The sequence below is a fragment of the Triticum urartu genome, chromosome 2A, assembly GCF_056163025.1.
Source record: "Triticum urartu cultivar PI428250 chromosome 2A, HENAU_Tu73, whole genome shotgun sequence".
Taxonomy (NCBI): Eukaryota; Viridiplantae; Streptophyta; class Magnoliopsida; order Poales; family Poaceae; genus Triticum; species Triticum urartu.
This window is the reverse complement of record NC_141874.1, coordinates 6,241,026-6,255,359: the sequence shown is the minus strand read 5'-3', so window position 1 is coordinate 6,255,359 and position 14,334 is coordinate 6,241,026. Positions and strand designations below refer to the sequence as shown.

At 44.2% G+C, this 14,334-nt stretch overlaps 1 protein-coding gene across 1 annotated transcript; it reads right to left on the bottom strand.

Annotated features, from left to right (window-relative positions):
* Nucleotides 1–2,174: 2,174 nt before the first annotated feature.
* LOC125531708 (uncharacterized) lies at nucleotides 2,175–2,974 on the bottom strand. The gene is made up of 2 exons (XM_048696014.2): nucleotides 2,864–2,974; nucleotides 2,175–2,507 (listed from the first exon to the last, which is right to left on the bottom strand). The coding sequence occupies exons 1-2, from the start codon at nucleotides 2,940–2,942 to the stop codon at nucleotides 2,269–2,271; spliced, it is 318 nt and encodes a 105-aa protein (XP_048551971.2). The 5' UTR covers nucleotides 2,943–2,974; the 3' UTR covers nucleotides 2,175–2,268.
* Nucleotides 2,975–14,334: the final 11,360 nt, after the last annotated feature.

Sequence of the window (14,334 nt, the reverse complement as noted above, 5' to 3'; positions counted from 1 at the left end):
AGATTTTTTTGGGAATTTTGGGAATGACAGAAATATAGGTTGTTTCACAACCTAGGGCAAAAACTGTCACATGGACATGACACATAGGCAAAATTGATGAGGTGGCGCCTAGTCATAGCAACCCACCACAATTTACAAGGTTATGACCATCTATATTGGTCATGATCAGCTAGAAATAAGGCAGCAGACCAGTGTTATCTGCTTTATGACCATTTCGTGTAAGAAAATTACGACTTTTCTGACCAAAATAGTCGTTATAGTTTAGGGTTTTGGAGCCCCCGAACAACTTTTGACCAATTGGTCTGAAATGGTCATAGATCTATGACCAATTCTTTCAGGGTCACTGACAGAAGGTCACTAGTTGACATATTTCTTGTAGTGAATTCAGACCCCAGAACCTACGGAAAAGTAGCAAATGAAACTCTTTTCAGCAACAAAATTTTAAATTATCAACAGGGCTTTTGCGCTAAAAATGCAATTCTCTTTTTTTTGAAAGTACGGGCCAGAATGGGCCCGCTTTATGGCCCCGCAAGGCAGCCAGAGGCAACCTTACATCACAAAGCTAGTTGTACAAGTTTAAAAAAAACAAAACTACCTTTTTTGCCACTGGAAAGAGAGCTTTATTAATTAAGAAATAGTTGTACAATCACATGCTAGATAGCACATAAGATCATCAGGAGGCCCCCACAACCACAAGTCGGTGTGTTGCTCCACTCTTGACAGATTAGCAAGGCGATCTGCAGTTCTATTCTACAAACGACCTGCAGGCAAACTCCCTTTCTCTTAAGAGCTCCTTAGTCTCATTTACCAGATGACCTACACTCGACCTATCTGTCTCTGGATTGTCCAAAGCCTTTACCAGGGATACACAATCCGTCTGAATAACAAGAGGCAGTGTTGACTGTAGGAGTGACGTAGTAACGCCTTCCCGGGCGGCCACACACTCCGCTTCGTAGGCACTCGAGCAGTGTGGTATAAACCAACACGCCGACATGATGTATTCTCCTCTATTGTTTCTCGCCACCATAGCCGCTCTCGCTGTGTGTGATTCCACATCAAAGGAGCCGTCTACGGATACTGCAATCCATCCCTCAGGGGGTGGCGGCCATGGGGCTAGCTCCTGAATACTCTTTTCGCGCTGTGGCCGAGCTTCCGTCCCCTCCTGTCTTATGTCTTCTTTTCCTTTCAACATTTCATAGCCTTTACTAAGTTTTATCTGATTTAGTGAGACCATATCTTTACTAAGTTTCAGCATTTCATAAACTAGTTGTACAATAGAACTTAGCCAGAAATTATTTGAAATAATTTTCTTAACAAAATATTGACAAATCAAAAGGCAACAACTATGTATGGGCTTCTACAAAAGATCGATATGGCTATAGCTACCCTCATATCTCCCTTCCCTCCCCGAGGAAAGGTTAGAGCTATTCGCTACGCTCTAGCCTCTAGATTACCTTTTCGTGCTTTCTCGTACCTGTGTGTATATCAATGAAATGGAGTTGAAAAAAAAAAAGAATAGAACCGCCCACCCTCTCTTTGATCCAATCTCAGAACTATTCTGTCTTTCCTATAGAATTCGATCATCCAATAGCTCTCCAAATGGAACCTCTGCTTTCATAAACAGGATTCGAAAGAAGGCGGGCCATATTTCAAACTTGTTTCCACACACCACACATTACATATATATGCCTTAAGGGACAAATAATTTTTGACTAGGCTGGGAAACGAGTAGATTTCGTCGGCGGCGGCGGCGCCGCAGCTCGCATGCCCTGCAAAGACAAGGAGTGATTTTTACAGCGTTTGTTGCACATATCTATGTTAATGTAGCAGCGATCATTTAGCAAACAACAATAGCAATATTTAGTGGTGCACAACTTTGCCTTGCCACACAGCCGGTTCGGTAGATTGATCCTCTCGCTCTCCATGTCGAAGCCAATGGTTTGGCCTATGGAATAGCATACACATATGAATCACTTATATATATGCAGTGTCTACTGATTTATAGAGAGACAAGATTTCGTAAAGATAGATCAAAGAGAGAAATACTTGCATTGTGTGGAGGTGGAGCTATAATTTACTGATTTTATACGTCCAACTAAGGTATTCAATTTGGCTCCTGCGAGAACATGTCTAAACGCAACATGACAAATCAAACTGCAACAAAGCTATGCTTTTTGAAAGATCTTAATTATTGTGAACTTGTTTTCCGCACATAAAGCATCATATCATATGCCTCGTGACAAAATAGGCATGAGCCAATTAATTTGACTAGGCAGTGGGTAAAGGAGCAGGGGTCATCGTCGCCGTCGCCGTCTCTGCCGCTTGGAAGTTTTCCGAAGAAGACAAGGGTGGATTGTCACAGTGTTCCTTGCATGCGTCGATGGTTAGGTAGCAGCGGTCATATATCAGGCAGCAGTAGCAGTATTCAGTGGTGCACAGCTTGTTCTTGCCGCACAGCCCGTTCGGAAAGTTGATCTTCTCGTCGTGCAGGTCGGCAATGGTTCGGCCTGCGGAGCAACATGCAGATGATGAAATATTTTTTTTCCAAAAGGAGATGATGAAACAATTTTTTCGGATTTGTTAAAAGCGATAAACTGCTCTCAGGCAAGAGAAGGAAAGAGAGAGGCAGAAATCAAGGAACATAAATAAGACAAAAGTGCTTGATGTACACGTGCATAGTAAGACGTAAATTATTGAGCTTGGATTAAAGACAAGGAGAAGATAAACCGATGGGAGAAACAGAAGAGAGAAGTAGAAAAATAGCACGTGCATGCGCACTGACTTGTTGAGCTTGAAAGACAATTCGTATCTCAGAAAGATTAATCCGCAATAGAAGTGTTAACTTTAATGCATATATACTTACATTGCACGATGGTGGCGGAGAACATGAGATGCAGAGGCAGCAGGGCTAGCGCAAGGATGCGGATTGTGTGCTTGTCCATGGTCGTCTGTGTTTTCTACTTCTACTACAAGATTGCTTGCTGTGAACGAAGAACTCTTGTGTGTGTGTGTGTACATATATGGGAGTTTCGAGAGGAGGAAGATCCGGCGCTATAACTCGTCTCGATCCCGTGCGGGAAAGATCACGCGATAGAATTAAATAGGAAGATCGTTTTGCTTCTTATTTTTCTCTCCTTCTTTACATAAGTTTCCAAAATTTTGTGGTAGAATACGAAAATATGGTAGTTACTGCTTGCCAGATTATCTCCGGTTTTTACAAGTTATCACGCAGCTTTTAGTCTTGAGCCCCTGGTTTTTCTGTCGAGTCAAAAACAAAGATCCTACCAATTATTGAGACATTAAACATTTTTTTTTGAAATTGAGACATTAAACATTTTGGATGACGATAACTGTCACACATGTGGGCGTTAAGGGGTCTGCCCACACGTTTTGTGTGGTGTCTAAGAGGACCAGCCAACATGTTTACATGTGAGCAAAACAACTAGCGCCCACATGTTTCTTTTTTCCTTGTGGTCCCTCTCACATGCCTACGTGTGGGCAAAATGCATAACGCCCACACGACCTCTCTCAGCCACCTACCTCATGGTCCTGCGCGCCCCGCATGATAGTCACCACCCGTCCCCGCAGTTGCCATGCTCCGGACCCTCTTCAATGTCCGTTTAACTGCAGTTGCCATGTCGCTGAACTACAGTTGCCATGTCGGACAACTACAGTTGCCATGGTTGCTCAACTGCAGTTGTCATCTCAGGTCAAGTGCCAGATGCCATTTTGGACAACTGCAGCTGTTGCCATGTATGGTCTGGTTTACTATAGTTGCCATGATTTGAAAACTTTAGAGGTTGCCACCTACTAACACTAAGCAGTTGCCATGTATGGTCTGATTTACTACAGTTGCCATGATTTGAAAACCTTAGGAGTTACCACCTACTAACACTAGGCAGTTGCCGTGTAGCGCTACAAAGAGACATGGCAAAACAACATGTTCGGATAAAAGAGAGAGTTGCCATCTGCTTACAAGCACGCTAGGACAGTTGCCGTGTACCCTGCAAAACACATGGCAACTGACATGTTAGGGTAAAAAAGAGAGAGTTGCCATATGCTTACAAGCACATTAGGGCAGTTGCCATGTACACTGCAAAACGCATGGCAACTGACAGCTTGGGTGTGGGAGAGAAGACGATCGTGTGGGCGAGATGGCAAATGCACACACATCAACCCTTGTGCGTGAGTGAAAATTGGCGTGTGGGCGAACTGCTAAAATCCCACACACCGGTCCCTCCGTATGGTGAAACGGACGTGTGAACGACCGGATGAATGCCCACATACCAGCCCAGTCCTACGTGGCACCACAAACATGCCAAGATTCATGCATCCACAAAAGGACACGTATCCACGTGTGGGCGAGATGCAAACGCCCACACGTGTGAGTGTTAGTGTTTCCGAACATTTTCTGTTGTCCCAGGCCGCTCCCGAAAGCTACCCCCCTCGTCTATGCCCCTGGACAAGTTGGAGATGGCGGCGATGGGGTTGCACTGACTCGTCGTTGTCCCTGATCTCATCCCCACGAGCCCCACTCATCGTACACCTAGTCTCATCCCCACGAGCCCCCAACTCCAACCTACACCCTGACCGTTTGTTCATCTCCAGCTGGTGACTGCTTGGGTCATGCTTTTGTGTTAGTTAGCTACCTTAGGTCATTTTTGATTTTGGAACTTCTTAACAGGCAAACATTCACTGGCAGGGGGTGATAACTTCTTCAGCACAACATGTCAGTTTCTTGAGAAGAAGTCATTTTCGTTTAAACTGCCACCATTTGATCCCGCGAAGTAACTAAAACTACCAGGATAAAGCATTCGCTTGCCATCCTCCTTCTAGCTGATGTTCGCCAGATAACATTACCGTTGATTTTTGGTTGTTTCACATTTTAATAAATTCACATGTCGTTCTTATGCATGATTAAAAAAGGAACAATTGCATTTTTATCCCTAGTTGGTTCCAACCCACGGGTTTTGCCCTTACTTTTCGAGCTTGCTCAGTTTTGCCCTTACTTTTTCTGTCGTGGTCCCTCGAATGCCCTTTGACTGTTTGACCAAAACTTTGAAAATTCATAACTAATTCATATGAACTCGGAAAAATGAAAATAAGATATCAAAATGTTCAGATAAACATTACCTTTATGCGCATATCATTTGCATTCAGGACAAAAGCATCCTTTAAACTACCTAAGGTAATTAATGTTATTAACATTATTAAAAATAAAAAGGTATAAACAATATTTTTTCATGAATAAAAATGACATGCAAATGTAGGTGATGTTTTCTGAACATCCAGATATCTTATTTGCATTTTTCCGAATTCGTATCATCTTGTTAAGAATGTCTAACGACTTTGACCATTATTTGGAAACTTCATAGCAAGTTAAGAATGTTCTAACGACTTTGACCATTATTTGGAAACTTCATAACATCCAGATATCTTATTAACATGAAAGTTCACCATCGATCCTCTCATCGGAAGGGGGTTAATCTCCATCAACATCTTCACCAGCACCATCTCCTATCAAACCCTATTTCATCTCTTGTATCCGACCTTTGTCTCAAAACCTCAGATTGGTACCTGTGGGTTGCTAGTAGTGTTGATTACTCTTTGTAGTTGATGCTAGTTGGTTTATTCGGTGAAACATTATATGTTCAGATCCTTTATGCACATTAGTACCCCTCTAATTATGAACATAAATATGATTTGTGAGTAGTTACGTTTGTTCCTGGGGACATGTGAGAAGTTTTGTTATAAGTATTCATGTGGATTTGGTATTCGTTCGATATTTTAATGAGATATATGTTGTCTTTCCTCTAGTGATGTTATGTGAACGTCGACTACATGACACTTCACCATTGTTTGGGCCTAGGGGAAGGCATTGGGAAGTAATAAGTAGATGATGGGTTGCTAGAGTGACAGAAGCTTAAACCCTAGTTTATGCATTGCTTTGTAAGGGGCTGATTTGGATCCATATGTTTCATGCTATGGTTAGGTTTACCTTAATTCTTTTTTCATGGTTGCGGATGCTTACGAGGGAGGTTAATCATAAGTGGGATGCTTGTCCAAGGAAGGGTAGTAACCAAGCACCGGTCCACCCACATATCAAATTATCAAAGTAACAAACGCGAATCATATTAGCATGATGAAAACTAGCTTGACGATAATTCTCATGTGTCCTCGGGAGCGCTTTCCCTTATATAAGAGTTTGCCCAGACTTGTCCTTTGCTACAAAAAGGATTGGACCACCTTGCTGCACCTTATTTACTTTTGTTACTTGTTACCCGTTACCAATTACCTTATCACAAAACTATCTGTTATCGATAATTTCAATGCTTGCAGAGAATACCTTACTGAAAATTGCTTGTCATTTTCTTCTGCTCCTCGTTGGGTTCGACACTCTTACTTATCGAAAGGACTACGATAAATCCCCTATACTTATGGGTCATCACGTACACACTGAAAAATTTCATAACTAGAAGTTAAGTACACAGTTGAAGACTGAAATATTTTAGTACTGAAATTTCAGTACAGACCGGTTCACACTGAAATATTTGAGTAGTGCAATTTCAGTACACACAGGTAGACACTGAAATATTTGAGTAGTGCCATTTCAGTACACACGGGTAGACACTGAAATATTTTAGTACTGCAGTTTCAGTACACGCATGCAATCACTGAAATATTCCAAGTGCTGCAGATTTAGTACACGCACGTAGCCACTGAAATATTTCAGTGCTGCAGTTTCAGTACAAGCACGTAGCCACTGAAATATTTTAGTGGCGCACTTTCAGTACACGCACATACCCACTGAAATATTTCAGTGGTGCACTTTCAGTACACGCATGTACCAACTGAAATATTTCGGTGGTGTTGTTTCAGTACATGCATGTAGTCACTGAAATGTTTCAGTGGTGCAGTTTCAGTACACAAACACGTAGCCACTGAAATATTTCAGTAGTGCACTTTCATCCTCACTATTGCAAGGTCCCAATCGGTGATCACAGATATAGGATGCTTCTGTCCCATAGCATCATAAAAGTTCTGTAACATCCACTCGTATGCCTGGCTTATTTCATGTGAAATGTACCACATGCAAAAATAACAATGTTGCGGTGGTGATTCAACCCGACAAACGCTACAAATGGCAGATTGTACTTATTGATTTTGCATGTGCTATCAAAAACAATAATGTCTCTGAAAGCCTCATAGTCAAGTCCGGATTGACTATCACATCAGAACAGTCCCTTCAGATGGCCAGCTTCATCAACCAAGTACCTGAAGAAAAAATCGGAATCTCGCTCTTGCCTCGCCACCATGTGATTGATCACCGTTTGAGCATCCCCAGAAGCAATTGATTCCTGCTTGTTAGCATGGCATAAATTGTAAATGTCCCTCATAATGCATCCAACCTCATCATATCCACAGTATTGCATGCACATAATATCCATAATATGGTGTTTTCTGATCCCAGATTTTTCCATGTCTGTAATGTCCGCTTTCTGCTCATCGCTGATTCTTCTCTGTGAACGCAAAAGACACGATAGATCCCATGGGGCTAGAGGATGGTTGTGTTCATCAATGAAATCCTTCACAAACCACTGACCTGTTTCCTCCTGTCTTATAATCACCAATTTAGCTTTACACCCTACACGAGTTATACTCCATGGCCTCCTCTTTCTATCTTCCATCTTCCTCTTCATGTGCTTCTCTTCACGAACCCCTTGACAACTGCACACAAATTTCCTCAAAATTATATGGCAGTTGGATCCATCCCACTCGACATAGCTTCTCCGGACACTAAAACCTTTCTCAAGACCATATTTGTTATAGAATCTATAACCTTCATCCTCACTATTAAACATCTTGTTGGCAATATGATAATACTCTAGCATTGACTCATGACTTACATCCGCCATGTCTTCCTGCATCACTATTCAGATGAATAAAAATCTGAAAGGACAAGCAAAAATGCATGCAAAACCCAGTACGAAATCTTGCGTGGAATTTTAAACTTTGCTCCTTGTACATGTTATGGCAAGCAGTCATAAACGTCCATAAACTGGGTCCCCCATAAACTATTGAAGTGACCATGGATGATGAAAAATTCTACACTGAATTGCATGCACTACGGAAACCTAAATCGATGATGACTAAACAAATCTAAGTAGGAAGTGCATGCTACGAATCAAAGTAAGTTGAGATTCGGACGATTCATATGTTAGGATGCAAGTCTGGAAGCGATGGGATCGGCGGGGGGGGGGGGGGGGGGGGGGGTTCCTATAGCGCCACCAACACTGCCGCCGCAGATGGCACGCCTTATTCTTCTTCCTGCCGCCGGGCACGTCTTTTATAGTGAAGGGGACCGGCAGGACGACGAGGACGACGCCAACGATGGTGAATTGGTTCCTCTCGGTGGGCTCGTCGGACAGAAGGAAGGGGAGGAGAACGAGGACTTGACCTACTGGATCTAGACGTGGTTCTGGTCGTGGACGTAATCGGTTGAAAGCACAATATTTTACCCTGGACCATTATGCCCATCTCTGATTAAACTAATTAGGTTTATTCATTTTTAATCCCCCATCATATCGGACCGCTAATAAAAATCGGAGGGGCAAGTACTCGAAAGTACTCCCAGTACTGCCCCAATCACCGTAAAGGAGCTCTTATTTCACTTAGTGCCCTGCCTCACTGTGGCTGGACAGTTTCGACACAGAAATTATTAACGGCCAACCGAACTAATCGAGGAGAATAACTTGTTCATACAAATGGAAATGAACTTGTTTTTATTGTTTCATACTTGATTTACATAGTTTGGAACTAACAAGTCTACTGTTGTGAATACTTCATGAAGCCTGTATAGAGAAGGATTAATAAAATTGAGCGGCCCTTTTGCACGCAGTATCAGCATTCTGAAACAAGCATCACAATGTTCATCAAGAGAGACCTCGGTACTACCACACAGCAAGAGATTTGCATATGGTAGATTGGCAAGTATCATAACGATTCTAGATATATCAGTCTCCCTCCTATCCGATGTTGTACAACATATTGGTTCCGGTATTCCTTCAAACTTCTCACAAGCTTTAACTGTAATTGGTGTCAAACATTGTCCAGCTTATCCGACAGTGAGTTTTCAACAGCTGCAGGATAGTGATAATTAGTAAACTATAAAGTAATAACTTATGAAGCAGACCATCTGTGAGGGCACAACAACCCCCAGGCCGGTTCCACAGAATCTGTCAATCAACCTGCCAGATTTCCGGCCTGGAAAATAATTTAGCCGACCAGTGGCATGGGTGCCATATCACCCACGACATTTTTGCGGGATCCGTCAACCTGCATGTGCACCACTGAAGGAACCTAAACCGGCAGATCTCGAGGTAGGGGATTCTAATCTAAGCGCCTAGGAACGACGTTAATAAAGACATAGGAATTTATCCAGGTTCGGCCTCTACATGGAGATAACACCCTACGTCATGCTCGTGTTTATTGCGTTGGTGTGGATACAGAATACAGATAATCTACCAAAGATTGTAATGTCTAAATTGTGTTGTCTACGAGCCAGGCCCCTCAGTTTATTTAGGATACCAGGGTCCTAGGATTACAAGAGCCCTAGTAGGCTACATATGTGTAGGCACAGTCATGGGCTGCCTGAAGTTGCCCGGAACGAAACCGACAAGGGGGTGTTCAGCCCGGCCCACCAGGCCAGGAGTCGCCATGGTGAGCGGCTCCTTAACAAGGACACCATAAGAAGTGTCGAAAATCTTTCTACATATGTTTTTCATCACACATTGCAATATCCGATGATCATATGGGATAAAATACCTCAGTGACAGTTCATCTAGCACCTTGCTAGAAAGAAACAGTTGAGTACCATGCTTGCTCCGAGGAAGGTGCCAAAGACGAAGACAAGGTGCTGGGAGCTTCCATGTAGATCTCTTGTGGCCTCCAGCTCCTTTGTCGGCTGCGTTGGGTGTGACGTGAGGAATTCCATGATGCCCTCATTTTCATCCCCTCTACTTGCATTTTTCCTCTCTTTGCTTTCTTGAGTTGGCTATATTTTTTTGTCAAAAGTGGAACAATTCAGAACCTAGAACCTACCAAAAAGTAGCAAATGAAACTCTACTGCTTTTCAGCAACAAATTTAAATTATCAACAGGGTGTTTCCACTAAAAATGCAATTCTTTTTTTGAGGGGTAATTCTTTTTCTTCTAACTAGAGAAAGAAAGTACGGGCCAAAATGGGGCTGCAAGGCAGCCTGAGGCAACCTTACATCACATAACTAGTTGTACAAGTTTCTAGAAAAAACAAAACTAGTTGTACAATAGAACTTAGCAAGAAATTATTTGAAATATTTTTTTTACATAAAATATGACAAATCAGAAGGAAACAACCATGTAGGGCATATTTCAAACATGTTTTTCCACACCACACATTACATATATATATATATATATATATATATATATATATATATATATATAGAGAGAGAGAGAGAGAGAGAGAGAGAGAGAGAGAGAGAGACAAATAATTTTGGCTAGGCTGGGAAACTAGAAGTTTTCATCGGCGGCGGCAGCGCCGCAGCTCGCATGTCCTGCGAAGACGAGTTATTTTCACAGCGTTCGTGCAAAACCATGTTAATGCAGCAGCCATCATTTAGCATACAACAATAGCAATATTTAGAGGTGCACAACGTTGCCTTGCCGCACAGCCGGTTCGGTAGATTGATCCTCTCGCTGTCCATGTCGAAGCCAATGGTTTGGCCTATGGAATAGCATACACATATGAATCACTTTTATATATGCACTGTTTTATAGAGAGACAAGATTTCGTAAAGATAGATCAGAGAGAGAAATACTTGCATTGTGTGGAGTTTTTTTTTAGAAAAGGAGGATGATCTCCGGCCTCTGCATCTGGGAGGTGCATGCGGCCATTTTATTGATTATTCTCGAAAACCTTACAAAATAGAACAACAATATGTCTGAATCCGCCATCTTGGCAACATATGTCGCTACTCCTATCCATATGATGAAGGGGTGCAAACCGGGCCACATACCCAGACATCTGACCTAAGCCTACCATCTAAAGCCGGAGGCCCTGATCGAACCATCTACCGGGTCCGGGGCACAAACCGGTCCGACGCACTCACATGTGTCGTTGCCGTCATCTTTCACTAGTCCATCTTCAGAGCAGATTGAGGTGTCAACCTTGGCGGGTCCTCCGCCATCGAAGCCATCACGACGCCAAACGACGACCTCCACCTACGCGAGGCTTGGCAGGTCCTCCGCCATGGACTCCACCACGACGCCAAACGACGACCTCCACCTACGCGAGTCCATCTCCAAGCAACATACGTAGATCCATGCTAGCATAGGTCCGCACCACCGCCGTCGCCCACCACCCACAAGTGCCAACCAACCCCAAGGTTCCCAAAGCGGCGCCTTCAAGAAGGGAACGGCGCCGTGAGCGCCGCCGCCGCCCAACAAAGTTAGGGCTTTCGCACGGAAGACCTAGGGGAAGGGGAAGTGAGGAGATCAGTCCATACCGACCCCTCCAAGGAGGGGGAACGGCGCCCTAGTCGTCGCCATCGGCGCGGTCGGGATTTCGCCCGAACTAGATCTTTGCCACCAGCAGCGCCTCCTGTACAGAACTGGCGACCAAGGGAAGCGCGGCCCAATCAAGCTGGCCCGCACGCCAAACAGAGGAGGAGGGGAGACGCCAGATCGCGCGCACCGACCGCCGCAGAAGCCGCCGCCAGCCGCCAACGACCACCGGGATCCACCGCCCACACGGCTGCTCGCCGGAGCCGCCAGTTCAGATCCGGGATTCCCACGTAGAGGCAGGGCATCCGAGACCCCGCCGCCACCATCCTTGGCAACCCGGGCTTGCCCGGCGGCTGCCTCAGGCAACGGCGAGGAGATGGGGCGAGGTGGGGGGGGGGGGGGGGGCGGCGGCGAGGCTAGGGTTCCCCCGCCGCCGCCGGGGGAGGCGACCTCATTGTGTGCAGGTGGAGCTATAATTTACTGGTTTTATACGTCCAACTAAGGTATTCAATATGGCTCCTGGGAGAACATGTCTAAACGCAACATGACAAATCAAACTGCAACAAAGCTATGCTTTTTGAAAGCTCTTAATTATTGTGAACTTTTTTTCGCACATAAAGACTGAAAAAAAACATGAGCCAATTAATTTGACTAGGCAGTGGGTAAAGGAGCAGGGGTGGTGGTCGCCGTCTCCGCCGCTTGCAAGTCTTCGGAAGCAGACAAGGATGGATTGTCACAGCGTTTCTTGCATGCGTCCATGGTTAGGTAGCAGCGGTCATATATCAGCAGCAGTAGCAGTATTCAGTGATGCACAGCTTGTTCTTGCCGCACAGCCCGTTCGGAAAGTTGATCTTCTCGTCGTGCAGGTCGGCGATGGTTCGGCCTGCGGTGCAACATGCGGATGTTTTGGATTTGTTAACAAGCGAGATAAACTGGTCTAAGGCAAGAGACGGAAAGAGAGAGGCAGAAATCAAGGAACAGAATAAGACAGAAACTTGTAAGAAGTAACTTGTTAAACTTGGATTAAAGACAAGGAGAAGATGGAGAAACAGAAGAGAGAAGTACAGAAATCACACGTGCATAAGCTTGATAAAAAAAGATTAGTATCATCATCACAAAGATAAAACGGAGAGAGAAGTTGTAACTTTGATGCATATATATATACTTACATTGCGCGATGGTGGCGCAGCACAGGAGATGCAGAGACAGCAGGGCTAGCGCAAGGATGCGGATCGTGTGCCTGTCCATGGTCGTCGATCGATGAAAATCTATCTGTGTGTTCTACTTCTACTAAAAGATTGCTTGCTGTGAACGAGAACTCGTGTGTGTTTATGTGTACATACCTATGGGGGTTTTAAGAGGAGGGAGAGCCGGCGCTATAACTCGTCCCGATCCCGGGCGGGAAAGATCAGGCGATGGAATTTGGAAAGATTATGTATGTCTTTCCATGTGCACTAGGCGATCGATTTGCTTCTTATTTTTCTCTCCTTCTCTAGACAAGTTTCCAAAATTTTGTGGTAGAATACGAACTGTAATATGGTAGTTACTGCTTGCCAGATTTATCTCCGGTTTTTAGAAGTATTTTGGAAGCAAGTAGTGTTCTTGTTCGCGACCATCTATTTTGTCCCGAAGTATTTTGGAAGCAAGTAGTGTTCTTGTTCGCGACCATCTATTTTGTTAATAATTATTAGTACTTTTTGCTGAAGACCTTGAACCTTAATCCTTTATGGAAGGTAATTTGGAAATTGCATGTATAAGAAGTCCATAACTTTGAAATTTACTCCCCAACACGTGGACGTATCCTCGTTTAAGGAAGATCAATAGTTGGCCCAATTGTCTGTGTTGTGTTCAGTCAAAGATTAGCATGATAGCCTATGTGTTGCTACTACTTGTCTCCTTCTCTTCGGTGTACAGGGTTTACGTGTTCTTCTAAGTCAAATCACGTCAAGATCTCTTCCAATCTTCTTTTCGAATGACCACTTTCAGTTTCATCTCAAAACCATCATCCTATTCTTGTTCTTCCTTCGAAGGAGATTCGCTGTAAACTCTCCCCATAACCATTTCATCCACACATTGCAACATCCAATGATCATATTCAGTGCATAATGGGGTTAAAACCGAGAAAGGGGGTAACATTACCTCGGGGACAGTTCGTCGAGCACCTTGCTAGGAAGGGAAAGGTGAGCGCCGCAACGGTGACGTTGATGGACCGGCGAGACTGCTGAAAGATGAAGACGGGACGGGAGGGGGAAGGGTGGATGTGGTATGAACCATTCCTGTCCTTCTTGTCAACCTATGGAGCTGTGACGAATTCTACCACGGCTCGGCTCCAGCGTCAAGGGCAGTTGGCAAGGTGGGCGCTAAGAGGTCGGACGAGGGTTATTGGTGGCCTCCTGCTCTCCCAGCGGATGCTTTGGGTGCGGTGTTAGGATGTCACGGCGTTGGCCCATGTTTGCTGTTGTTGTTGCTGCCCCCCCCCCCCTCCCCCCTGTCGTACATCTCTCTCTCTCTCTCTCTCTCTCTCTCTGTGACCAGCAGCTCGGGTTGCTGCCAGCCCACCCGAGTTCGGTCCTCTTTTCTCAAAAGTAGAACAATTTAAACCCTAAGATGTAGACAGGGAAAAACCAACACATGAAACTCTACATTTTTTCAGCAACAAAATTTTAAAATTAAGTAGAGGGCGTTGCCCTAAAAATGCCATATTTTTGTCTAACTAACTTTTTCCTTTTTTTGAGGATCTTTTGTATAACTAACTAGAGAAAGAAAGTACTACGGGCCCAGAAAGGGCGCA